At 38.4% G+C, this 25543-nt stretch overlaps 1 protein-coding gene across 4 annotated transcripts in view; it reads right to left on the bottom strand.

The window, feature by feature from the left end:
* Positions 1-173: 173 nt before the first annotated feature.
* INO80D (INO80 complex subunit D) overlaps positions 174-25543 on the bottom strand; it is a 67977-nt gene continuing 42607 nt past the window's right edge. For all 4 annotated transcript variants that reach the window (XM_077885111.1, XM_077885114.1, XM_077885112.1 and 1 more), the window contains 5 exons: positions 21737-21846; positions 19788-19921; positions 15026-15243; positions 14153-14310; positions 174-12271 (listed from right to left, as the gene is read on the bottom strand). In XM_077885111.1, the coding sequence (XP_077741237.1) occupies positions 11106-12271; positions 14153-14310; positions 15026-15243; positions 19788-19921; positions 21737-21846 (1786 nt within the window). In that variant the 3' untranslated portion in view covers positions 174-11105. The remainder of the gene's footprint in view (positions 12272-14152; positions 14311-15025; positions 15244-19787; positions 19922-21736; positions 21847-25543) is intronic.

The raw sequence follows: 25543 nt of genomic DNA, 5'->3' as shown, positions 1-25543 counted from the left end.
ATATTAATCGTTGATCTAACCATAAAGAGCCATGAATTTATATCCCCAGAATTCTTGATAAAATAGATCTTGAAAAATCACTCTACTTAAATAACAAAAGGGGGAAAATGCCTACCCTGGATTTGCAGCTTCGATCTATATCCAGGCAAAGGAAATTATACCCGAAACAAAGCTACTTCACAGCAAGATTTATTAATACATCCAAAAGAAAGAAAGAAAAATCATTTTGTCACACTATATACAGATAATACATACAGTGTTTTATACACATATTACATCAGTTTTTACACAAGAAAAATATACATAAAAATGTAAACTTTTGTATACAAAAACCCTTAAACAAATTAAACAAGGACCAGATAACAAAAGGAGACCAATCCATTATTATTTCATCAAATTTTTAAAACAGTAATACAGTACATTCATTGAGATATATATGGAAAATGTGAGCCATCTCTTCATGTTTAAAGGGAAATTACAAACCAAAAGCCCATCACCTCCCAAAATGTGGTTCCCCGCCCCCACCCAGCAACACCACTCAAAATCAGACATGCCTTTCCGCCACAACGGTGGGGACGGGGGGCTCTTACCAATAAACCTGCCAACCTCCTCATCTTGCTGCTACAGTCTGTGCAGAAACGAGTGGCCCCTTGGCTTTTGTGCATATAACTAAACTTCTAGCCACTATTCACGCAAATCCAGACAAGATCCTCAGTTTGTAAGTTCCCTTTAAGCAGCTTTTTTTTTTTTTTGTAAATATTTTTAATGTATGGCCTGTTAAACATACTTGTGTGCCAAGGTGAATGAGAACACTGAAAAAGAAGGGCTTTGAGAACTGCTAGTCCTTGCTACCGTGCAGTTACTTTGTAAGAAGAGATTTTAAATCTGTGCAACCTGTCTTGTCACTTAACAGGATCCAAAGAAGAGACCGCCTCACCTGTGATTTCCCACTGCAACTTGGTTTCAATTTATACCTCAGTTCTCCAGTTAGTACCTACCCTATGATTGCCAAGAGGCTTTTTGTTAAAGGCTGCTTCTGATATCAAGTTCCAGCTAAACTACTCTGTAAAATCACTCAAACCCCAACCTCTCGGTTCTGGTCTTCAGGGGGGACTCTTACTCCACTGTTGGTTCTTGGTTCTCTTTTGCTTTTTGTTAACATCTTACAATTTAGGATTGTCCATCTATGTTCCTCTCTCTGGAAGGTCTTTTTTTTTTTTCTGGAAGGTCTTGAAATGTAATCGGTTGCCAACTCATCGCAAAATTAAAGATTTAATGTTTTTTTTTTCTTCCTAGTCTGTTGTTCAGTGCGTCAAACTGATATATTAATGAAAACACCTGAAGCGGTGGGGAATAGGGATTGAATCTACGGCAGGTGCATGCAGACTCCGAGCTCTTTAACAAGAAAAAAGCGTCTGGGAAGACCTTTAACTAAATATATGCAAAACATGCTTAAGACAGCTTCATGAGAGCTGCCTCCCCTCAAAGTTGAATTTTGAACAAGGCAGCATAACAGTTAGGTGATAGATTTCCCTGCAGCTAGAGTAGTTAACTTCCCCCAGGCAAAATGATCTCAATGATCATTATTTATTAATGAAAGGAAGAGGCAGATTGGTGAATTAAGTTGATCTGGAAGATGGTGGAGGACATACGCTAATGGAAATGTTAGGATTGCTTTACAACTGAAACAAACAGGCTGGTTTGTGGTACATCTCCATTTCAGAGAGAGGGAAAATGCACGAGGTTTCCAAGTGAATCCCCGGCTCTCTCTCTCTCTCTTTCTCCCATAGGACAGGTGGCATTTTAAAAAATGAGAGTCTCCCTTTCAGTTAAAAAAAAAAAAGTAACAATAAAAAGGAAAAGATAAATAAATAATGTGTGGATGTCTTTAGATGAGACTTTTAAATGTTCTTTAAATAATTTTCGATAATGTATTTTAAATCATTACATACAACTGCCACTGCAGTGACAATATTCCAGTAGGGGCAGCATTTTGCTAAATGTAAAAGATTGCCATTTAAAACTCATACATATACATGTGTATATACAGTATATCAACACTATTTATATACATATATATCTAGAAAGCAACATTTCATTGCCTTTGAATATCTATATATTCACTCCCACAATATGAGACATACTGTGTGAGTATATACGAAAGTATATGTACACATGCTCTGACATGTATATATACACTTTTGTCTGTGTGTGCATAAGAGCTTTAAAGGCACAATATATAGGGATGCAAGTTTTCTAGAGAGCTGCAGCAAAGTTAAAACAGAATGTCACAAATGTGGAAAAAGTCAAAAGGAAATACAGCAAAATTCATTACTTAAGAATTTGTTAAAGCAGTTTTATGAGCAAAATGAGTTAGTTGTAGAATTCAAGAGGTTTATGTGACTTTGTATGCTTTCCATTAAAATGAAAATGGTAAGTTTATGATTAAGACACAAAGTAAACCACATTTTTAAATGACAAATTGAAGACAGTAAATGGGGAAATAAACCTAACGCTGTTACCAATAAGATTATAATTATGCTCTTTTCCAACGTGAGTAAAATGTCTCCAAATGATCTAGGTAACTTTCAGATTAGCCTTGTTTGAATGTTGGTTTTCTGTTTATTTTTGAGATGAAGATGAATACCCAATCCTCAAAATTACTAGACAAACTATTACCAAAATCTACATCTTCAGGAAAATTTCAGAGATAAAGATCTTTAAAAGAAATGACTGAGAAGTTAATGAATTATGCTTAAGCCAAATGCTTTCGGCTAGGAAGGACATAATAAAGGGGGGGAAATACAATGAAGTGTGATGAGATTGATTTAGAAGGCAGTGAAGATGAAGAACAATGGAACTGGTAAGAGTTCTAGCAGGAATTCAATTATAATAACCATAAACAAGACTATAATCCAAAGGACTCCCATCTTCGTATGCACCGATGGTGTGCTCTAGGCTGTCACCTCCTCTTGCTTACAGAATCATCGAGTTTTCCATCGACGTATAATCTTGCTTTAACAAAGGCTGTTTATCTATTACACACACACATTTTTTAGGGAAATATATGTATATAGCTTTATCTATACACACACATATACATACGTGTATATATAGATTTATACAAATGTATAAATAAACATAATACTTTTCAATCTTTCCATTGACAAGGCAAGTTCACATTCAGCAAAGTGCCACCACATCCCATATACACATCTCTGTACAGATATACACAAAAGGGTTTATTTTCACCCTTCAATCAGGGGGAGTTTATTCTAGCAAATCCCATTAACCAGAGTAACTGAAGGGAGAAATGGCACCAATACAAACTCCCTTCTTTCATTTGCATGCATATGTACAAGAAATATGCAGATTTTTAAAAAATCCATAAAGCAAGAGTGAATGAAACTGGGAGATGCAGAAATACAACTATAAAAGGAACGACATGTAAAGCTTTCCTAGGTCTTGACTATACCTAAGATGAATGAGGCTTCAAAGAGAACTACAAATTCTGGTGTGTTATCAGAAGTTGTTTTGACATATATCAAAGTACATGATTTTTTTTTATAGTAAAATTAAATGTGATTGGAGCATTTAATAACAACTCTAGTTTTGGCTATGTTAGACCACCAGATACTCCAGTACTGAATGTGTAGTATAGCAAAATGACAAAACTTAAAATATAGGAATGTATCTTTTTTAATTCCATATGAATCAGGTAAAAGTCAAGGGTAGCAGAATTTTTCCTATAACCAAAATACGGGGGTCGGGGGCACGCTAACTTCATAAATAGCACAACGGAGTAATTTTTTTTTTAATTTTTGGAAATAACTGAAATCATCCCAGCTTTGAAGTATACATGGTGAAATGATCCCACCAACTCTTTCAACAAAGCAGTCCCTTCAAAAAATGGCATTCTTTATTAAAAGCTTATAATTTTCTTCACCAAGAAAAGATGATCAATAAGATTTTCTAACTCAGAATACAAAGAAATATATTATTAACATAAAAAAAGTTGTTTCAACTGATCTGGTCCCATCACCCCAGCAGATAAACACAGCTCATGTCTGGTTTGTCTCTCTATGTCTGGTTTGTCTCTCTCTCTCTCTCTCTCATATTTTTATGCTCAAAAGTGAGAGGCTGGTCTTTGAACCTGTTTCTCATGTCATTTTAAAAACATAGCATAAGTTAATCAAAAGGTTAAAATAAAATGCGCATGATATCAGAGCTAGCCTTTTAACATAAAATAGCATAATGAAGAATTTGGTGTATTTATACTACAGAGACGATGAGAAAATAACTCTTGATAGCCTCATCTAAATAAACCGTATTTCTACAATACATTGTTACCTTCTTCTATTTTTAACCTAAGCACACATTCATCTCTCTCACACACGTGCCCCCAATGTATATTTTTGCATGTGTGTAAAAACACAGACGGAGACAAGCACACAAGTAATTTAATTCTATTTTTAAGTCACAGTGGGAATTCCTTAGTGAGGAGGGGTAAAAAAGTTCCTGAATAAGACACTGAGAACATCTAAATTTATTATTTTTTCTATTTTACTTCCCAACTTACAGAAGGAACTGTAAATTAAAGAATAACTCCATAGCAAATAAAAGAGGTCTTAAAAACTTAGTTTACAAATTCCAGCTACAGTAGTTGGGAGTTTTGCTTGATCTATGTATTTCTATTTACCCTGTAACTAAGCTTCTAGCCGTCTTAAGTGTAAACCACAGATCATTTACTAGAGAAACACGATTCCCAACAGTTCTATGAGCAGTAATAAATGGTCTAAAGGTGTTCTACATTGAGGCCCCAGGATATCCTTTTATTTTATATATCTGCAAGGTAGCAAAGGATAGCTATACACCTTGACACGGCAGAGATCCAGTGTAAAAAGGTGCTTCACTAGTTTGTTTTGTTAAAAAAACAAAAAACAAAAACAAAAAAAAACAAAAACAAAAAAACCCAAAAAGCTCATATATAATTTCTTAAGCTATTAAAACACATAGGCAACATAATTCATTACACTCAATACAGCTTTAGTATAAAACTTATAATTTATGAGGTGATGTTAATAGTATAAATTAATATACCTTTTCTCTTAAAATCTACAATAAGTATTCTGAAAGCTCATTGGGGAAGGAAACTTTTAAATAAAACTTTTAAAGCTGTGCGTGATGGGAAAGGATTCTGTTTGCTGAAGCGGAGATGAGAGCCTGAAGGAGAAAGGAAAGAGGTCCTATGCGAGACACGGTGGGCTACAAAACCGAACGCTTTCTCTTTCTTGCGCTCTCTTCAATGAGTCACCTTTAGTTTCTCTTAAAACTAGTTTCTTATTTTACAAACTGCCCTAATTTCCACAAGGAATCCCTGAGACATACTCAACACTATACAGTGAAAAGAAGAATCACTGCGAAGAGGGACTGATTGCAACCCTTCCGAGCAGATGAAGACAATGTCACCAGCATCCAGCTTCCCATCACTTGCACGCTTATCTGCTGGTGCCCACGGGGCCTTACCGATGCAGGGTGGAGTCAGTTCAGGGCAATCAGTCTATTCCCCAGGCAAAAGCACTGGTATGGTTTCGCTGCACTGGAAGCTTCTACAGTGCATGGTGAACATTTTCCCAAGGGGAACTTTGGGTGCATATAGAGCTTACTTCAGTGGTCCCCAGCTCAAACGAAAACAAAAAACAAAATAAAACAAAACAAAAACAAGTGAAAGAGGTGGTGTCTATGACTCTTAGGCCAGGATCAGGGCAGATCAGGGGTGTATGCGTGTAGGCTTGAGAAGGGGGTGTAGGGGAGTACTGAGGCCAGCAGGCAGGAGGGCAAAGGGAAGGAGAGCTGGGCTGCCCGACAGAGGCTTACTAAGAGTTAGACAACTTTTCTCTTACAACATTGTTTTTCAGACTCAACTTTAGATCCCCCAAAACTCCGCCACTCTAAGTAGTCAGACATCCCCAAGATCTGGGAACCTAGTTTCTGGTAAAGAAAGTCATACCAAATTTGCTCTCTCTCCCTGAAATACGACATGTCCTTTATTGGCTCTGGATCACAGTGCAGAGAGAGGGAGGCTAAGAGAAGTTAGAGCTGAGGGCAAAGAGAATTTTTGCTATTTAGAAAAGAGGCTAAGTCGGCCCCACAATTTTTGCATTAATGACACTGGCTATTAGGAGACATAACTATTCACTTGCATTTTAGGTTTTCTTTCCTAACTCACTGGTCAGGGGGAAACGCTGAACAGATACCCCAAATATGTTCTTCACTGGTATCTTATTTCAAATCTTTTGAAAGGTAGCATTGAAAATGTCACTTTAATCTACTAAACATGAATTCTGGTTCCATGCGGAACAGGATACTGGGAAGCTCATAAGGCTGCAGATATTAAGAAGTCATTGTTTAACCTTTCTTTAGAATGCCAGTAAAGATTCCGTATTTTCAATGTATTGTGAGAGGGGGGGAAATCTATGTTCTATCATATATATATTTCCACCTCCTACCTCACCCCCAAGGAATGTATTTCTCATCAGGAAAAAAAAATCCTTGGAACGATGTAGGTGTTGGTGATGAAAGAGATAAATGAAGACTATTCAGTATGACATTTTCTTTTAAGGAATCCTTGAAATCGCCTCATTTGCCTGCAGAGTTCTGTTGACCATGTAGAAGACCACTGTATTAGACTAATCTATTATACCAGATTAAAAACAGAACTTAGTAGGATGTTAAAAGGCTAAAAAGAAGAGGTTGAAGAATGTGGAAACTAGATAGCTAATTTTTAAAAATGAATTCCAAACCCATCAAAATAACTAGTTTAGTGTTATGAATATCCTCATCTTTTTACAATACCAATCCACAACAACCTACTGAACTTGGAGGGAAGGCGATTGCCTCACACAAACATTGCTGATGCAGCCCACGACCACCACCACCGCCCCTGTGATGCAGGGGTGCAGGAGAGATTGCGGGCAAGTAACACGAACCAAGGGCATGGGAGTTACCTACATATGCTCAAATTCTAGGGCCAAGGGATAAAAACCGAATGGTACAGGGGTATGTGGCTGGCTCAGCTGGTAGCGCATGTGACTCTCGATCTCAGGGTTGTGAGTTCAAGCCCCACATTAGGTGTGGAACCTACTTAAACTAAAAAAAAAACAAAGCAAAACTGAATGGTACAGGTCAATAGAAATATAAATTCTTTTTCATAAGAAGAAAGCTTACAAATCGGGCATGTATCACAGACACCATTTCCTTCCAAATCAAAGCACTGTCTTTGCCTCTGGGTTGTGATCATGGACTGCAAGCGAGCTCTGATAAGGCAAAGCTTTAGTGTTAGTCACAGAAAGTGAGGACTCTTAGCTTGCAGTTGAGAGACTGGGCCTATTGAAGAAATTAATCTTATAAATAATTATTTGGCAAAGATAAAGTATTAGCTTTCCTTAGCCTGATGCCACTCAAGACGGTAACTACAATTTTAAGAAAAACAAAACAAAAAACCAGACACATTTTCCAACTTTATGTCCATACCTACTATTTGCTTCTCATTAAATTATAATCTCTTCGTGGAGGGACACTAGACACACCACACTGCCTGCCAGCATGAAATTGCTCAGGAAGTCATTTATAAAGCAGTTCTATCTCATGTGGTAGGTTACTAGAGAGAGAGGGAAAAAAAAAATCCTTCACCATATAAGCTATGTGACGATAATTACAAAATTTTCCATTGCATAGTCTGTCATTTGGTGGGTTAAGTGTAATTGCTATTTACTACTGTGAATTGTTTACTAGCTACATAACCTACGCAGATGTGCAAATTACTAAGCCATTTTTACAGAGGAGAAAACAATGTCTTAAGTACTTTAATTAAAATAATATTAACAATTATGTAGAGAGAGTAAAGGAGAGAAAACACATCTTTCCTTCGATGCTATAAGATCACAGCCAGTGAGTATCATTCCTTAGAATGGAATTCAGATTCTCCAAGCACAGAATGTATCCATGAACTGCAGCAACTTTGTAAGTAAATCACATTAACACAATCTAACTGGCCTTTATAAATGGTCCCAAAGAACTGCAGAGACAGAGTGAACTTCTCTGCCACTATTTCTCATTTCACACTAGAATAAAAGCTAGTTTCCACCTAATTAGGACCTTATGTAAAATTTGTTTTTGATTCCAGTATTGCCTTATGATAGCATAAGTGCTATTTAAAAGACACTAATTTTCCTATTTCTGGAGTAAAAGACACTTCATTTCTTTCTCTACACATTAACAGCACACCTACAACTAATAGACTAGAATTGTTCCGTGTCAGCTAAAAGAAAAACGGGACCGGTATCTCTGGGTTCACAGACGTTCTTCTCGCTTCCAAAAAGGGACTCACAAGAAACCGCAAGAGCAAAGCGAATCGCAAGCTTGGCTATTTGTTTTGACAGAGATGAAAGGAGAGGACAAATTTGTGTTTTTTTGCTAATTCCCCAGACCTATGCTGGTACTCTCTACGGGTGCCCCTGCTTCGGCTATCACTGGGGGCAACAAAAATGAATTTACTCAAAGTTTTTGGTGTGAAGCTGTTAACTGGCAACATTCCTGATCATTTCATGCCTCCTTACTAGAAAGCAGGAAAAGGGCTTTTCAATGCACATAGAACAGAAAATTGCAAACAAGAAAATGTGCAACTTACTGCAAACTCAGTTTTGATAACTGAAGAATTTTAAGCAGCTACCACGAGGGACAAATAGCCAGAAAAGTTCAAACCGACTACCCGTGACTTTCCCTTTGCTGTCAAAGAAGGGCCGATAGATAAGATAGTCAGTGTGCTGCTGCTCTGCTACAACCTTGAATTTGTACACAGTGGAGACTAGATCGAATTGCTGGGAATGGACAGTTTTCTAGTGATGATTGTAACGGGAAGTGAAAGAGTGGCGCAAACTAAGTGATACTTTTGAGCAGAGGTAACTACTCGTAATCATTTCATTACAGTACATTAAAATAAAAAAGCTTACTAACATAGGTTTCACAGGTGAGAAATACTCAAATGATCTGTTCTCACCACTCAGAATAGAAATTTATGGTGATACCAAATATAATTTTGCTTTGTGACATAATTTATAATTTAGAAATTTCTCAATCTGCAAAAAAGGCAAAGCTATTAAAAAATAAATCTTCCAATCAATTATCATGATTAAAAAAAAACAAACTAAATATATTACAAATGTATTTTTGGCCCACAAAAAGAAACTTCAATAAATACAAACTAGGGCATATAATGATTTCATACAGTCACGTGACATTTCCCCTCCATAATCTCAGGCACATGGTATCTACATAATGCCTGCTGATCACCATCATTCCTTTAAAAAGCAGAGAAAGAAAAGCTTTCAAAAGAAGGGACTGGTTAGAATTAGCATGGCATAAAGAGAATACATATAGGAAGTAGGAAAATACATCCAAATCTTTACCTATTGAAAAGGAATTAAGATCAAATATTCCCTGACAAATGAATTATTATATCACATCATTAATAGATATGTTCTCTACTCATCTTTTAAAATATATATATGTAAATTAGACTCGACTCAGGTATAAATAGCCAATGGTATCTCAGGGGACAGTGAAACTTCTCAGCAAAAGCAGAGCACAGATGCCTTTAGAATCTAGTTCCACCCTTGGGGAGGGGGCAGGGGAGAAGGCAGGTAAAAAGAAACCTCACAGATTTATTTCATAGTCACCAACTTACTAAACTACCCAATATGATTTTTAACCCTAAAATCCTGGTACTTAAAAAAAAAAAAAAAAAGTCCCCGAACTTAAACCTAAGCACTTCAATTATTTTAAAAGTACCAAAGGGTATGGGTAAAATTTATGTCTCGTTTCCATATTCCGCTTTGAAAGACTTTAAAATGTGTATCCTTCAGATATTACACATCACTTCACAACTGATACATTGATTCTACAAGTGTCTTCAACATTTTACAAATCTTACCGAAGAATCACTACTGTAAACATGAAAGTCAAAAGTAAAAGACGGATCAAGGAGTTCAGAGATCCCATCTTTCCAAATCTATCTGACCTCTCCTGCTTTTTCACATCAAAATATGGTCTTTTTTTATAATTACATCTCATGAATGTATTCCGTGAGAGAGGGATGGAGAAACAAATGCTCGTCTAAAAAGGCAAAAATAACAACCAGACCTCAGAATCTCAGCAACCCTGCAGTCACACCGCACGAGCTGGGTAACTTAGTGACATCCCCACAGCCCGACGTGAATGCGGCCCGCTGCGCTCCTGGGTGACTTAGCAGAACAGGGTCGTGTAACTCGCCTGGTCGGACCACCACCCTCTCTATGCGGGAGACTGAGTTAATACAGCGGGGAGAAAATGGCCAACCTGATTGGGGTTGTGAGATGTGGGAAAGGAGAAGAGCCTTAGACTCATTAGGAAAAAAAAGAAACGACAACGACGATGGGACAGGTGCTTCCTGCCCTGCACAAAAACACACACGTGGGTGCACATACACACAGGCGGTCAAAAGACTAAAATTTTTTTCTTTTTAAATTGACATGATCACAATTAGGAATGGAATCCTGGCCTCGTGCAGTGTTTAGCAGTTGGTGTGAAGTCAGAGCCTTGATCTACTCCCCTACGCACCATCTGCTATCACGTAGACGGGAACTCAATGGATAGGACCATTCTATCTAGAACCACCTCTGTGAAGACCTGGTCATAGAATGGAAAGCATTGATCTGAATACTAGGAAATAGTAAAGGGCACTGGTAATCTGAGGTATCTTCCACTTCTAGGACTTGCTGCTAAAAATCAATTCTATCCAGTCACGGTGCTGAGCCACTGAGGAAACCACTGGGGTAGAGTGAACCTGCCAGGAGGGAATGAGCACCAGTGCAAAGGAGCACATGTGAACACTGAAGCAAGGTCCACCGCGGGGTTACTTGTTTAACTGGAAAAGGGAGCGTTCCCCCTTTCGTCCCCACCTGTGATTTTTAAAATCTTCTTTAGGAAAAGGGGGAAAGGGATGAGAAACAGGAAACAAAGATAGAAAACACCAGGTTCCCCACCTGCCTGCAAACCCACAGACACGCTCAGTTAGGGGAGGTAAAGGGAGAAGATGCATTATTGGTACTTGTAGCTGTGGCACCTGTTACTGTGAAGCCTGTAGGAGGGGCTATCGAGCTGTGGCTGGGCTGCAGGTCCTTAGGAATGCCACTGTGAGAACCCAGCTGGTGGCCGAAGGCTGCGCTGAACTGAGGGAGCTGCTGCTTGGGAGAGGTGGAGGCCATGAGTTCAGCAGAAGGCCCCATGCCACTGAAGCTGGTCTGCGGTAACCCCGGAAGCACGCTGGAGCTGCTGGGGGTCACGGTGGCGAAGGCAGGCTGTGTGGTCTCTGAGTTCGAAGTGGTGGGTGGCGTGGATAGGGAAGTGGAAAGAAGATGTCCATCTGCGCCGAGAAGGTTGCTAAATGGAGAGGGGTCTCCAAGGTTGACAGGGAGATTGCCCCAGTGAGTTCTGGGGTTTACGACTCCTCCAAGTGGCACCTCGAGTGGGGTTGGGAGCAAGTGCTGCGCCATGATGGGCATCTCTGCTGAAAAGGTAGCTGCCATATTATCACCAGAGTAAGATGTCGTGTGGGGAGAGGTGATATGGTCACTATAGGGAGACGGCACGTGCTCACTATCATAATGGCTTCCATGGGGCGAGGAGTGTGAATGATCACTGCTGTATTGCTGTCGTGAGGTGATTAGGTCATCTGCCTTGCTCAGCAGCTGGGCAGGATGTGGCCTCTGGGAGGCATGGCTGCCATCATGTAGTCCATGAAACTGTCCTGGGAAGGCTCTCTCCCCAAGTGCACTCTGGCTCATCAGAGTGGCAGAAGTAAGGCCGACGTTGGCTGGGGCAGAGAACTGCCCCTGGATCTGCCCTGCCAGGGGTGTAGGTGGGTTAGACAAGGTAGCAGAACGGAGCAGGTTCTCATCCAGCTCTAGACTAGAAAAATTATCATGTACTATGCGCCCATTCAGTAGCTCCCCTAGGTCCGTGTTTACTTCTCGGCTCAAGGACTGAATTCCTGAAGCTCCAGTACCTGTGGAGAACACCCCTATTCCTCTATCTGACAACTCCTGGACTGGCACACCATCTGACTGAGTAAGTACCCCAATGGTACTCAGGCACTCGAGAGAAGTTACAGCCTGTAAGGCCCGTTCAAGTTCCTCGGCCTCTTCGGTAGTTGGAAGGAGGTCTCCATTCTTTCCTGAGTAAAACAAAAGCCGTCAAGAATCAGCAGAGTTTTTACTTGTCCCATACCACAGAAATCACACGTCTGAATTATTTTTTAGCAATATTCTATTAACGGGGTGCCTGGGCAGCTCAGTCAGTTGAGCGTCTGACTCTTGGTTTTAGCTCAGGTCAAAATCTCAGGGAGTGGGATCGAGCCTTGCATCAAGCTCCACGCTCAGTGGCGAGTCTGCTTAAATTTCTCTCTCTCTCTCTCTCTCAAATAAGTAAATCTTTAAAAAAAAAAAAATGGGGCACCTGGGTGGCTCAGTCAGTTAAGCATCTGCCTTTGGCTCAGGTCATGATCCCAGGGTCCTGGGATCAAGCCCCATTCAGGCTCTATGCTCATCCTCGCTCTCTCTGTTTTTGTTTTTTTTATAAAGATTTTATTTATTTACTTGACAGAGAGAGTAAGCAAACAAGCAGAGGCAAAGGAGAGAGAAGCAGGCTCCCCCCGGAGCAGGGAGCCCATGTGGGGCTCGATCCCAGGACCCTGGGGATCATGACCTGAGCCAAAGGCAGGCGCTTAAGCAACTGAGCCACCCAGGCGCCCCTCTCTCTCTGATAAATAAATAAAACCTTTAAAAATCAAAACAAAATAAAACCAGGTGCCTGGGTGACTCAGTCAAATTAAGCATCTGACTCTTGATTTTGATCTCAGGCTTGTGGGATTGAGCCCCACAGTGGGCTCTGCACTTAGCAGGGAGTCTGCTTGAGACTCTCTCTCCTCTCTCTCTACCCCTCTCCCCTACACATGCCCAAACTCTCTCCCCCAAATAAATAGATCTTTAAGAAAAAAACTAAACAAAATGAAATACTGGAATAGAGAAGCTTCCCAGGACTGGACTGGAAGGAAAGAGTGAAATATTAATCTGTAGGACAGGCCTGAAAGGTTGAGCTGTCCTGGAACCTGTATCCCATCTTTAGTTATTCACAGCACTCCCTAAACTCATCTCATTGAGGCATTAAATTAAGGATTCTAAGCAATACTAACTTAAAATGCATGGTAACTGTCTGACCACACATGGGTTTTTACATAAACTTATGTCAAAATCATTAAAATAGAAGATGTGTCATATTGGTTCAGCCGGGAGACAAAAGGCTGTGTAGGAGTCCCCCTTGGTTCTTCTGCTCTTAAACTCCTTCCTCCAGCCAGAGGGTGGCTGTGGAAGACTAGAATACAGAGATTCATGCGTGCATGTGAGCACAACACTCTGCAATCCGCTCCACTCCCCCATTATCTTTTAAAACGCTTTTGTGTGACCCGTTAATCCTGCTCCTCTCATTCTAGTTTTCATAAAACAGAAGCCCATGGGCTGCTGTTAATTTCATTTCCTATATAAAAAATCTATATATTTGGGAACTTGACTAATCTTCACAAAAATACTGTTTTTAATGGTGAAAGGAACATTCTAAGAGTACAAAAACAGGTTTCCCCTGAAAGCACCAGAGAACTGGTGGGATTAAGCAAACTTTGTTTTGGGAAAATACACTTCAACTGAAGTACAGGGTGAGGTATTAAGATTAGGAGAAATCCTAAAAGGCTTCAATAAACTCAAATTTAAATGTTTTTGTTGAAAAAAATCAAGTAAAATGACTCATTTTAAAGCAACAACGTTAAAACCTAACAATCGAATCATTAATCTCCTAAGCCTATAGTAATGGTGAACACAAAGTGCACATCCCTGCCTTGTGAAATGGGTAAAATAGCTTTAGCAGCGCTGCATTTGCCATTGACAGTGAAAGACAGTATGTATGAGGAGCACTTCAAACACATCTCGAAAACACGATTTCCTTTTTTAAAAAACTCATTTAAAAAAACACAAAAACTGGACTTGAATCAAAATGTTGACCATACCTTCAAAAAAATCAAAATCTTGTAAGTCATCAGGTAGCCGTGGCAGGACGTCTGAAAAGTCCTCCTGGTTCAATTCCAAGTCATGTGGAATGTCAGTGATCTCATTGGCAATGTCATCCGGCAACTCATCAGCACTCAGCTCTGGCGTGGACGGGCTCCTGGGGAAGAGGACACGGTTGGCCTCACCACTCCCCTTTTACCTTCACACCAGTGTCCCAGAAACAAGTTCATCAAACATGAAGATGTGAAATCCTAACTCAAATGTCTCCTTTTCCTACTTTCAGAGAAGGGAATGTGATAGCAAAAGGAAGATCTCACCATACACAGTCATGTAGTTCTCTGGCTTGTACCCATGTATTAAGGCAATCATTTTGAGATAATATGTTTACTTCATTAGTAGAATGAAATACCATTTTGTGTACTGTGTTTTAATACTTTTTAGTAAATTTCAAATCTAGTCAAAATAATAACTTAAAAAAATGAAATAAACAGAAAAAAGGGAAAATGCTTAGCTGAAACAGAAGCCTCATTCATTTGGCTAACCCCTGCCAAAATTGGTAATGCACCAGATTTCTGATGTAGTATTTCTGTTAAAACATACATGGGATTTCTGTTAAAACAGAACAATCTGAGAATGGACAATTAAATTCTTAATTTCAGCATCTGCTTTCTATGTTATAGCCAAAAGCTTTATTTCAGATCTCACTCAATCAAATATCTGGTAGAAATTAGAATGAAAACTACAAAGTCTAGGCTGATCTATCGAATGGCTTCTGTAGCCCAGCCACAAGGCTAGAGAAGAAAGTAAGGCTAAGTGCTCTGAGAGCTATCAGAACATAGAAAGGAAACATAAGCTTCGGTGCTGTTACTGACCGGATCTGGGCAGCCTCCACTGGCAGTGAGACGCTGGTGGGCATGCTGAGGTTTCCTTGGGGCACTGCAGGGGGAATGGGTTTTTGGGGTCGACGAGGTCCACGCCTTCTCTTTTTCTTATGTTTTTTGGTAAGTGCAGGAGGCTTGGTTTTTTTCCTGGGTTTCCTCTGCTGCTGGTGCTGAACTTTACGGGAGCTATCTCCTCTCAAGAAATTATCCTTTAGAATGAAGAAATAGGGATTTTTAAACTGAGATTGCTTGTGAAAAACCCAACAGCTACCTGAAAGAAAATATATCTCTTAACATTCTATGGAACGCTTAAAACATGCCTACAACTATGCCTAACAATAAGTAAATGAGAAAAAAAGAATTCATTTTTTAATTTAAATCAATTCAATATATACATACAGTTCATCCCCCACTTAAAGACAGCATGAAACTGTAATAGGCCAAGGGAGAGATGTGGGTGGGTAGAAAGGATGGGGAAAAAAAGACAGTGGGATAGGTATGTAGGGTAAAAATACAATGAATGAAATTGCAACCTAAAAAAACTTACTCTTCCACAGGAAAAACATGAATACAAGTATACTTAAATATACAATGAAAATAGGTCAATAATGACATAAGTACCTTCTATGGGTATATAGAAGGAAAATCAATTCTTTTTAGTTTTGTGTGATTAAAAGAAAAGTTGGATTTTAAGTCACTGGGGTGTTATTTCCGGAGAGTCACTTCAGCAGTCAACACAAGATAAAGGGCTAAGGGCGATGTGAGCGGGGAATGGAAAAGCAATGCCCCGTAGGCACAGAATTGTCAAGATCTGAGAGCTCCTTGGATGTGGTGAGGATGAAAGGAAGAGAGCACCTGAAGACGTCTCTGGGTTTCTAGGTTGGATGACTGTTAGATGATACCATTTGCTGGAACAGAGCGCAGAGTGGAATAAGGATTCAGAAGAAAAGGTAAGAAGTTCAGTTTGGCTCACAAACAATTTGGGGTATGAAGATTTTCTAGGAGATAGGAAAAAACAGCATGAGGGATAAAGAATGGGATGGACACGTAGCCTCAGAAATCATGACAAAGTAAAAGTCCTTCAGATAATTTACACAGGCCAGGAAGATACGGTAGAGAGAGGAGAGAAGACAACCAGACTGCAGTTTTATAAAACGGTTTCAATTAAGTAAGCAGACGTCTGAGAAAGAACCAGCAAGGAAGAACAAGAAATTAACAATAAATATAACCAGTTTTCTTCAGCCGCAACCCTTCAATCTGAATATTGCATTTCACTAATTCCAAGATACATATTTTAGTATCTCTGCAATTGAGGTGGCTTTTACAACAATTGCTGTTGGGCCCAGGGATGGTCACTGTAGCTGGCACTGCCTACATATGTGCAAGGGTGAGAAAAGTTCTTGGTACTGTCACTGTTTGAGTCAAGATATGGACATTGTTGGTTTAACACGAAGAGGAAAGAAAAACTGTTGTGTGTGCAAAAAGTTGAGCAATAGGGTATAAAACTGCCATCAGTGAAGCAAATACTCATTATTGAAGACATGACCATGATTCCTTTGTGGGTTTTTTGTTTGTTTGTTTTTGAGAAAGGAACATAACCACAAAGTAGACAAAGCTGTGTTATAGTTGATGTACATAGACAATACTGCCTTTTCCATGTCAAGGAATTCAGCGGAAACGAAGGAAAGTAATTCAGCATTAGGGAAGATTAAAAAAAAATCTATGTCCAATTAAGTCTACAGAAGCTATTTTGATAAATATAAAACAAAAATTATAGGTGACAAGAAATGCACTGTGCTGTGTTTTTCTTATTTCCTGGTGGTATGTAAAAACAATTGTGGTTTTTACAATTGACATCACCTTTAATAAATTCAGTAGTAACCCAAAACTAAATACATAAAAAGAGTACGGACAACAGTATTTGAAAACTAATAATAATCAATAGCATTAACAGTTATTAATGCTAGCAAACAAATTCAAGACAAGAAAGAATAAGATTAAAGTATCAATTCAAGAAATCTAAAAGAAGTTTAATATGAGCCAAATACTTGAATCTAAACACAGACTCAAGTCATAAATGTACAAATTTGTAAAACAAACCAAAAAAAGGCTATTTCCCAGCCTCTGTAGCTCTCTGGCTTGATACTTGAGGTCTACTTTTATTATATCCACTATGTAATTCAACAAAGAGAGTCTGAGCAACCACCAGTACCATCCCAGGCTCTCCCTCTAGGACCAGTACAGATGTTAGGTGAGGGAAACTTTGGCCCAAGATACACGTGTCCTACTTTAAAGACACTCTCATATCACCTAATTCTAGTGCTAGGTGTCTGTCTTATTCTCCTTAACTTAAACCTCGTAGGCCAACGTTTTTGGTAATGGGCCAGGTACTCCACACAGAACTACCCTCGATTGAGGTCCCACCATGCTCTTGGTAGTCCACCACAAAGCTCCTCTGGAAAACTGGAGCCCCTGCACCCTAGGGCCTTTCCTAATGCCAACTGTCCATTGCCTACGCTATTTGTAAACACCATTCCCTGCCAACTTGCTGTCTCATTCTACTTACGTGCCAGGACACTGCCTTTACTAACTTACCATCCATTGTATGGGCTCATACTCATCAAATACCATGTTCTGTGTGACAGCCTGGACTTCCTGAAGCTTGAGCTTCTTCTACCAATGGCTACTCTGTCCAGTGGAATCTAATTCCAAATTTCAACCTTTCCCAGCCATGCTTCTGTTATTCAGCAATTACTTAATTGAGCATCTGTTCTAAGCACTGAGGATATAGCAATGAACAAAAAATGTTCCTGCTTTTGTAAAATTTACATTTTAGTAGAGGGATACTAGCAATAAACTATTAGTTAATAGTATGATATTAGGCTGATACCAATGTTAGGAAGAAAAGCAAGGTAGAGTATGAGGATAAAAAATGACAGGGTAGGGGCAGCCTGGGTGGCTCAGAGGTTTAGCACTGCCTTCAGCCCAGGGTATGATCCTGGAGTCCTGGGATCGAGTCCCACATAGGGATCCCTGCATGGAGCCTGCTTCTCCCCCTGCCTCTCTCTCTTTCTCTCATGAATAAATAAAATCTTAAAAAAAAATGACAGGGTAGAGGGGAGGTGGAAGACTTCTTTGATGAAGTGACAACTGATTGGAAACCTGAATGAGGGAGGGAAGGAGGTAGAAATGGAGGAAAAGAACATCCTAGGAAAAGAGAAAAACAAGTGGAAAGCCCATGAGTTGGGGGTGTTGAAGCAGAAGCAAGAAGGCTGATGCTGCTAGAACTCCAGAAATAAGGGGAAGGTACAAGGTGAAGCAGGAGAGATTGCAAAGACCAGATGGGGAAGTCTCAAAGGCCATGGTAAGAATCGTGGATTTGATTCTGGATCTGATGGAAAGCCACTGGAAGGCTCTGACCAGGAAACTAAAATGACCACATGAATATTATCAAAGGCTTGCTCTAATGGGCACATACTATAGATTCCAATTATAAGACATTCTAGAAAATGTAAAATCACAGGGACAGGAAGACAGTGGAGATGGAGGAAGAAGTAGACTGCAGAAGGGGAGCACAAGAGAATTTAGGGTGTTAGTGACATATCTCATTATGTAGTGGTTACAGGACTGTGTGCATTGTCAAACTCAAAACCATAGACCAAAAACAGTGATTTTTATTGCATATAAACTCAAAGGTTAAGTGGAACACACACAGCCTACTCTGGCTGGTATGTGAATATGTCCAGGTGGGGTGCATGGCAAGAAGAAGGGAGACCAATTAGGAGACTATTATAGTAATCCAGGCAAAGGTGATGACCAAGGCTAGAATGTACCAGCCAAGCTGGCACAATGTGTTTGGATTCAAGACAGTTTGAAAGTAAAATCAAGAGATCTGTCCAGTTCTTTTCACCCAGTGTGAGTCTCTCACTGTGGGACTGATAGGCTACAGATGTTTGCTATACTCAGCTGTAATTTTTAACTTAAACAGTCCTTGTTATACATTTAACTGGTTGCAACACCAGGATCACAGCTTATACTATTAAGTCCTGGTCCAATGGCCATTCAGTTACCCTGATGCACCCCTGAAACTGCAAAATGCTTACAGAGGGAAAAAATGGTCTTATTCAGCTTTTTAATACATAAGGTATATGTATAAGGTACACACTACCTTGCAAATAACAGGACTCAGCAAGTATCAGGGTAAAAACAGTAAAAAAGCACTTCTTTTAAGTAATGATAGAATTCAGATAGTCTACTAGTTCAGACATACCTCTCCTTCAAATTATTCTGAAGGGCTTATGATACATTAACAAAAGCAATAATTAAGTTCAATAGAAGTATAGAAAGGATTGGTTTTTGGCTGAAACTTCATCAAATATCTAAGACATTCACAAAATTGCATATAAAAAAAGCAAAAAATCTAAAGAAATGGGCAAAGAAAGCTTGAAAAACCTGTTAAGTAGTAAGAAAATGTACCTTAATGAGAAGGGAAGTAAAGAATAGGGATAGACAATAAAATAATCATATGTGAGTAACTACTAAATACCTCCTAGAACTTTTTTTTTTTAAAATGAGGCTATGAAATTAATCCAGTGGCTCATGATCAGCATATATATTAATATTTTATATACATATTTATATATTAATATATACATTTACACACAGTTTGTACTAAGTTAAAAAATATTTTCTACTGTGGATTGCTATCAGAAGTTTGAAAGCCTCAGCTGCAGAAAATAAAATCTGAACTCACCATTTTTTTGGCATGTTCTTCACACAGAGGGGTCTGGTGTGTAATGTCAAACACGGGCACAGAGCACTGCTGTCCGTCTGCAAACTTGGCCGTGCAACTTGAGAAAAGCTGCTGAGAGCGGTTCAAGAGGATATCTGTGGTTTTCAAAGTTAGGAATATAATGCACTGAAACTCAAATTATTTATTAAGTTTTAAATTTTTATATAAAATCTGCTCCTGGAATACCTGGGTGGCAGAGTCAGTTTAGCACCCGACTCTGGTTTTGACTCAGGTTGTGATTTCAGGGTCGTGGGTTTGAGCCCATCTGGGGCTCCATGCTCAGTGGGGAGTCTACTTGAGATTCTCTCACCTTCTCCCTCTCTCCTGCAGCATGCACAAACACGCTCTCTCAAAATAAAGAAATTAACCTTTAAGGAAAAAAAATCTGCCTCTTCCCTTACTTCTATTTGTAAGTAATAAATTTTCTTATCCTTTAAAGCTGAAGGACCAACCCCCACTACTGATATGGGAAATGATCATTGTTGAATTTATCAGAAGATATTACTAACGGAGACTATTTTGCTAAGGGCTCCGAATAGGAGTCTCCTTTATGGACATTCTGATTTTTGTTATTTGGAAAACAGAGGGTTGTTTAAATACACTATCTCCTAAAAATTCCACTACAATGGTTAGAAAAAAATCACTCTCTTTTAAGGAAAACTTTCACATATAATTCTCATCAAGAAGAATAAAAATTTTAAGATATAATTAAAAAAAGCTCATCTATCCAAATTTGATTTTCCATTTCCCATTTCCAACACAAAATTCAAATTTATAACTTATGAAAAATTACTTTTATATCAAAACTTTACCATTAAAACTGGAACATCATGGGATCCCTGGGTGGCGCAGCGGTTTGGCGCCTGCCTTTGGCCCAGGGCGCGATCCTGGAGACCCGGGATCGAATCCCACATCGGGCTTCCGGTGCATGGAGCCTGCTTCTCCCTCTGCCTATGTCTCTGCCTCTCTCTCTTTCTCTCTCTGTGACTATCATAAATAAATTAAAAAAAAAATTAAAAACAAAAACAAAAACAAAAACAAAAAACTGGAACATCACCTTTACTTTGTCAACATTTCTAAGCATCCAAACTTTTAGCCCCTAGCACATTTCCTCAAGACATACTTTACACCTATCAAGAAGGTACCTTACTGTTTTACCTTTATGCTTTTATAGTTAAGGCTATTTATAAAACCTTTGCTGTGCAGAAAGGGCTGCTAAAAAAGTTGTGAAAATTTAATGCCAAAGAACAGAAAGGAGGGCAAAAAAGTCAAAGATAATAAAGAAGAACAAGTAATTGCTACTGTATAAATTTTTTAAATGCTACCGAATTTTAAATGTTTAATAAAAGTGAGAGTAATAAGATTTCATAACCAGCCTGAAGCCCTTTACCACACAGGTTTTCCTCAAGTATATTCTGTCTTAATGTATCTTCTTTCCTAGTCAGTGATGTTTATCTTTCTTTCATTTCAAATCAGCACTGTGCTCCATAAAAAGAAATTATTCCCAGACCAAAAGGCACATTGTGCGTAACTTTCTTGGAAGACTAAAATCAGTTTTTGAATAATAGGACATGATTTCTCCATCAATGAGTGTTATAGTTGCTTCTCACAAACTACTTAGAACCACTGCAAGAACCAGAATTCTTTTAATTTAAGTGATGGCCACGAAAGAAATCTGCTACTTGGTATCGGTTTCGCAGATTCTAATGTAATTCTTGAATAAAGAGTCACAATGACAGAAGCAGAGAAAAAATTATTAGGAAGACATCATGACAAAGAGAAGTTGTATAAAAATTTTAAACATAAAATAGTTCTGATTATAGAAGTCATTCCCTTGGCTTAAGAATGAAATACTAGCACCCAATAAGTGAATACTTTTCAATGCACATTCAATTCAGTTAAGAGGATACGCTGGAAACAATGTCTGGTGAATGGAAGGGCTTTGTTAGGGCACCGTTCACCCTTCATGGTTCCACTGCATGCTGCTGGCTCTACCTCCCTCGACTTGGTCCGGCTTATGCTAAGAAAGCAAAGAGACAAAATTAACTTTGAAAAATGCTTTAAGAATCCAGGGCAACTTTTCAGCACTATGTTAGCAGATCGTAACACCAACATTTTACCTATGTTCATCAACTAAAGGTAAATAGAGGAGTTATAATGACCAGTTCCAGTATCTCCCCAATCTATTGACAAAACAATTATTGTATTATTATTGATTTCAACTATCCCTGTTTTTTTCCTATTTTAAGTATTATTTCTGGTTCCTTTTACTAAGAGGCAGTGAGTAAACAAAAAAGTGATAAACACGAGCCTAGATCAGTCAGGCCTAATTCTGAATCTCAGCTCTACCTCCTCCGGCTGCGTGATCCTGGGCAAGTTACTTAGCCTTGCTTAAGCATCAACTTTCTCACCTATCAAGTGAAGATAAGAATACTTTTGACTGATAGGTAAGCACCAAAAGATACAACACATCTAAAATACTTACCACATATAGTAGATAGTATAATACCTAGTAAATGATCAATGGTTGTTAGTTGCTGGTATCATTATCCTCACGAGATTTTGGTCATGTCAAGCTGCAAAAAACTTGATCTAATAGAGGAGGAAGGGGATAATGACCTGCAGAAGTAACTGATTTGCTCTCCAAAATGAACTCACTTTGGATATATTTTTAAAACTTTTTATAATATGTGCAACTCCATCTTTCATTAAATGTTATTTCCACTCTGTATATTCAACATTTAAATATTTGATGCATTCACATGGTTCCAGAAACACCAAAGAATAAAAAGTTAGGCAGCAAAGAGTCTCCTTTCTACCCTTGTCCCAATTTGCCAGTTCCCAGTCCTTCTATATTAAGTATTCATTTCATTAGTTTATTTGATCTTTCCATAGTTTTATACAAACATTAAAAAATAAAAATAAACATAATGAAGTTCTTAGAAGCATAAAACTATCCTGTTTATTTGACTCTCTTATGCATCACAAACTGGTAGGACTTTACACATGTCTGAGGTAGAAAAAGCATCTACATAATATACTAAAATCACGCATGAGGCATCAAAATTATCTTTTGAATTGTTTCTGTACCTAAGAATTTCAGTGGAATGATTTATACTGATTAGAAGGTCATATAGAACCCAAATTACATATGAATTTACAGAAATTCTAAACAAAATTTCTACTATAACTTTCATATACACAATCAATGCAAACAGAGAACCAGGAGCTGCCATCAAAGTTGCTTTAACTAAGAGATCTGGGGAAAAAAAAGTAAGTTCTGCAAGATACATCAGAATCACAAGAGCTGGGAAGTGAGCCATTAAGTTAGGTCTGTAAAAAGGATACACAATTTCAAATGAAGCTGTACTATGGCTGCAGTTTATCCCATTCTCTTGGTCTAGATTAAATAGAAGGCAGTTCTCTATATTGAATGGATTATTTTTGTGGGACACTTCAGTAATCTGTTCAGCCATCTACCAAGCCTAGCGTATAACACATTCCCTCATTTTTATCTAACCTAGACTTCAGAGGGAACTACTGGTTTCATTTTGTAAAACTGATGATATGTTCCAACTCATCAATCTTTCTCTTAAACAGTAAAATAAACTAAGTCAGAATTTCAATACCCCCCTGGATAATTGAGGTAAAAATGCCTGATGTTAGACAGATTTTATTATCCAGATAATCCCAACAAAACAAAGGGAGAATTTACCAAAACATTTTGATGTTTTTTAATGTGAAAACACCTACTAGAAGGTTCCCTTTTGTATGATTAGATCCTCTCCCTTCACAATAGTTTCTACACAAACAACACTAGCCTCTGCAGGATTGTTGGCTACAAGATACTTAGATTTGAGTTTATATACTTAACCTATTTCAGTGGCTTATTCCACATATTCACCAATATATATGACAAAGCTATTAGATGAGAAACAATAATGTTACTCAGTTTATATTCAAACTGTATATTAAAGAATATCTATTAAAAAGCAGTCATTAAAGTTTTAACTTCTAAAACATCTAAAAGCAACTTTTTAAATGTCTTTTGAGGGGTGCCTGGGTGGCTAAGTGTTGAGCATCTGACTTTGACTTGGCGTGATCCCGGGGTCCCGGGATCGAGTCCCACATCGGGCTTCCTGCAGGGAGCCTACTTCTCCCTCTGCCTATGTCTCTGCCTCTTTCTCTCATGAATAAAAAAAAACCAAAATCTTAAAAAAAAAAAAAAAAAAAAGTCTTTTGTGAAATTAGTCTTTGAAAGCAAAAATATCAAATAGCTGACAGCTGATTTTTTGAGCCTAAAATATAAAGTACTACACTACCAATCACCAACAAATGATTATGGCTCACTGTTAAACGATTATCAGGGAGGCACTGGGGAATAAACCTTTTATTAAATATGAGTGACATAACCAAATGACATCAAATAAATTTGAGAACTGAATATTAGAGTTCACCTTGGTATCTGTTTAGTAATTTAGTTATCATGAAATTTTTTTTTCTTCCCAAATCACTGATGATGGTTTGTGTAAATGTTTTGAAAAAAAGCAGGAGTGTGTGGTGGGGGATTGATTCTGCCGGTTAAAAATCATAGATAAATACAGTTTTCTACACAAATACCAAATTGTCTCAAACTCAAAAGAGTACAGTCCCTTACTTACACCTTTGACAAGGTCATAATAATATACTAGATTCAATGTACACAATGCTCTACATACAGATTGCTTCAAGCTGGACAAAACGAAGTCTCTACTGAAATTGTACACTTGAAAGCCTTAACTAACATAAATGTTAGGTATCATTATTTTAAAACCTATGTCAAACCAGTGAATTCTTTCAAATAGAGAACAAGTGTCTCTTCACTTATTTAATTCTATCCATTTATTCATCAATGCTAGAGATTAAAAATAAAGTACATTGCTCCTGCCCTCACAAAAATGACTGTCTAGCTTGGGGCGCCTGGGTGGCTCTGTTGGTTGAGCATCTGTCTTCAGCTTGGATCATGATCTCAGGATCCTGGGATCCAGCCTGGCGTGGGGCTCCCTGCTCAGCGGGGAGTCTTTCTCTCTCTGCTGGCCGCCCCCCATTCCCCACTGCTTGTATTCTCTCTCTCAAATAAATAAAATCTTAAAAAAAAAAAAAATGACTGTCTAGCCTGACAGAAATATTAGTATACAATTCTACAATGAAGCAGGGTACAGAGCACAACAGGCACATATAAGAGGGTATCCTAACATAGGGGAACCTGGGAATGTTTCTCTGAGAAAATAAGTCTCTCAGTAAATAAGCTAATACTTAAAAGATGTTCTAGAATAGACACTACCTTCTCCCCTACACAGGAGTGGGGGCTCCTAGAGTGAGGGAATATACTGCAGGCAGCAATCATCATGTAGGCATATTAGACCACATACAAAGTTTCAAACAAGTCTGAATATGCCAAGCAACAGAAAATTCTTAAGGGCATAGTAGTTTTTAATATATGCATTTGAAAAACAGGTTATTCTTTTTATGACAAATATAATGAACACCAAAATACAGAAAAGCAAAATGAAATTTCAAAAATATCTGCTAAAAAATATGATCAGTAGCTATAAAACAAAGGTTATCTTTTTTTAGTTTTGTTTTAAACCCTTTTCCTCTGATTCGTGATCACTATACAAAAATTAGAACAAACAGACTACTTATTTTTTTTAACTTTATCAATAATCCCACCCTCT

Source organism: Canis aureus, chromosome 36, assembly GCF_053574225.1.
Source record: "Canis aureus isolate CA01 chromosome 36, VMU_Caureus_v.1.0, whole genome shotgun sequence".
Classification (NCBI taxonomy): domain Eukaryota; kingdom Metazoa; phylum Chordata; class Mammalia; order Carnivora; family Canidae; genus Canis; species Canis aureus.
Note: the sequence above shows the minus strand (reverse complement) of the source record. Positions and strands in the feature narration are given on the sequence as shown.